At 44.1% G+C, this 1,506-nt stretch overlaps 1 protein-coding gene across 1 annotated transcript; it reads left to right on the top strand.

Moving 5' to 3' along the window:
• Positions 1 to 466: 466 nt before the first annotated feature.
• Positions 467 to 793, top strand: DACRYDRAFT_55652 (uncharacterized protein; the record flags this gene model as incomplete). The annotated part of the gene is made up of 1 exon (XM_040775341.1): positions 467 to 793. A coding segment is annotated over one exon (327 nt), but the record flags the coding sequence as incomplete, so codon positions are not given.
• Positions 794 to 1,506: the final 713 nt, after the last annotated feature.

Below are 1,506 nucleotides of genomic sequence, written 5' to 3'. Positions count from 1 at the left end.
TTGACCAACCAATGAGCTGGTGCCCTGACAACACCCTGGTGAATGGATGGTGCATGGAATCTGTGAATGGATAGGTTGATCAACTTCTAGGACACATTCTGAATTTGTGCATTGGTATATCCAGTCTTGATTTCTATGTCCAGGCATTTGTGCTCCCAAACCTGCCTTTCCACCTGCTCCTTGGTCACCTGTTCCACATCCTCACCTCTTGCATCACCCAGGATTATATGGATGGGAAACAGAAGATACAGATAACATGTCCAAATTCCCACCGGACAATCAACTTGTGGACTCAATCACATCAAATGGGAAGAAAACAAGTGGTCCAGGATTTTGAATTTGGGACCATCTTCCCTGGCAAACAGAAGATGGAACAGAAAACTTGATTAATCGGCACTTGATCTTGAACAATGGCTCTCAGATAGACACATCAGATTCAGATACAATACCCAATGATACCCATCCTGTATATGCAGCCCAAAAATACAAACCCGCAGACAGATGCATGAAGCCTGTCTTGACAATAACACCCGAAAGTGTAAAAATACAGAGACACTTTCCCTCTGACCCTCTTGCTATGCTTCCCCCACTCCCTGATACCCAATCGACATTTATCCCTGGAAATCAGCTCACCTTGGAAAGATTTGCAGAACTGAAAATAAACAAATACAGATTTCTTTGGCCTGAAGAAGAAAAACTCATGGCATGGGTCCTTCATACCCACAAACAAGCATTTGCTTGGAACAAGCAAGAAATGGGTTTATTTTGCAGTGATTACTTCAACCTGGTCTGAATTCTGACAATTGAACATATACCCTGGCAGCAGAAGAATATTCTGCTGCCCCCCACTTTATTACCAAAAGTCCTCAAAGCATTACAGAACAAACTAAATGCAGGAATATATGAACCCTCCCAATCCTCATCCCAATCTCACTGGCTCTGCATTCTGAAGAAAGATGGATCCCTTTGTCCCATTTTGGACCTGCAACCATTGAACAGAGTAACAATTTGGGACTCTGCCCTCCCTCTGCTTTCTGAACCCCTCATCAAATCTTATGGCAGATGATCCGTTTATACCCTCTTCGATTTCTTTTGGGGCTTCAAACAACACCTCCTGCACCTGGAAAGTCAGGATCTCATGACTTTCCAATCCCTCAAGGGTTCCCTTTGCAGCACCCAAAATCAGATGGGTGGAACAAATGGCATCCAGATCATGCATGAGGATGTCACCTTCCTACTCTGTGATGAGATCCCCAAATATACCATCCCCTTTGTCAATGACATCCCCATTTGTGGCCCACCAACATGATACAAACTCCCCAAAGGTGATTTCGAATGGCACACCCAAAATACAGGCATTTGTTGTTTCATATGGGAACACATGGAAACCATAATTCAGATCCTGACCCACATTGAACATTCTGGCAGAACATTCAGTGGTCCAAAAATGGTAATTGAAGCTCCTGAAGTCGTCATCCTCAGGCAATGCTGTACCCACACAGGCTG

Source organism: Dacryopinax primogenitus (genome assembly GCF_000292625.1).
Source record: "Dacryopinax primogenitus strain DJM-731 SS1 chromosome Unknown DACRYscaffold_15, whole genome shotgun sequence".
NCBI lineage: Eukaryota > Fungi > Basidiomycota > Dacrymycetes > Dacrymycetales > Dacrymycetaceae > Dacryopinax > Dacryopinax primogenitus.
This window is presented reverse-complemented; position numbering and strand designations above follow the sequence as displayed.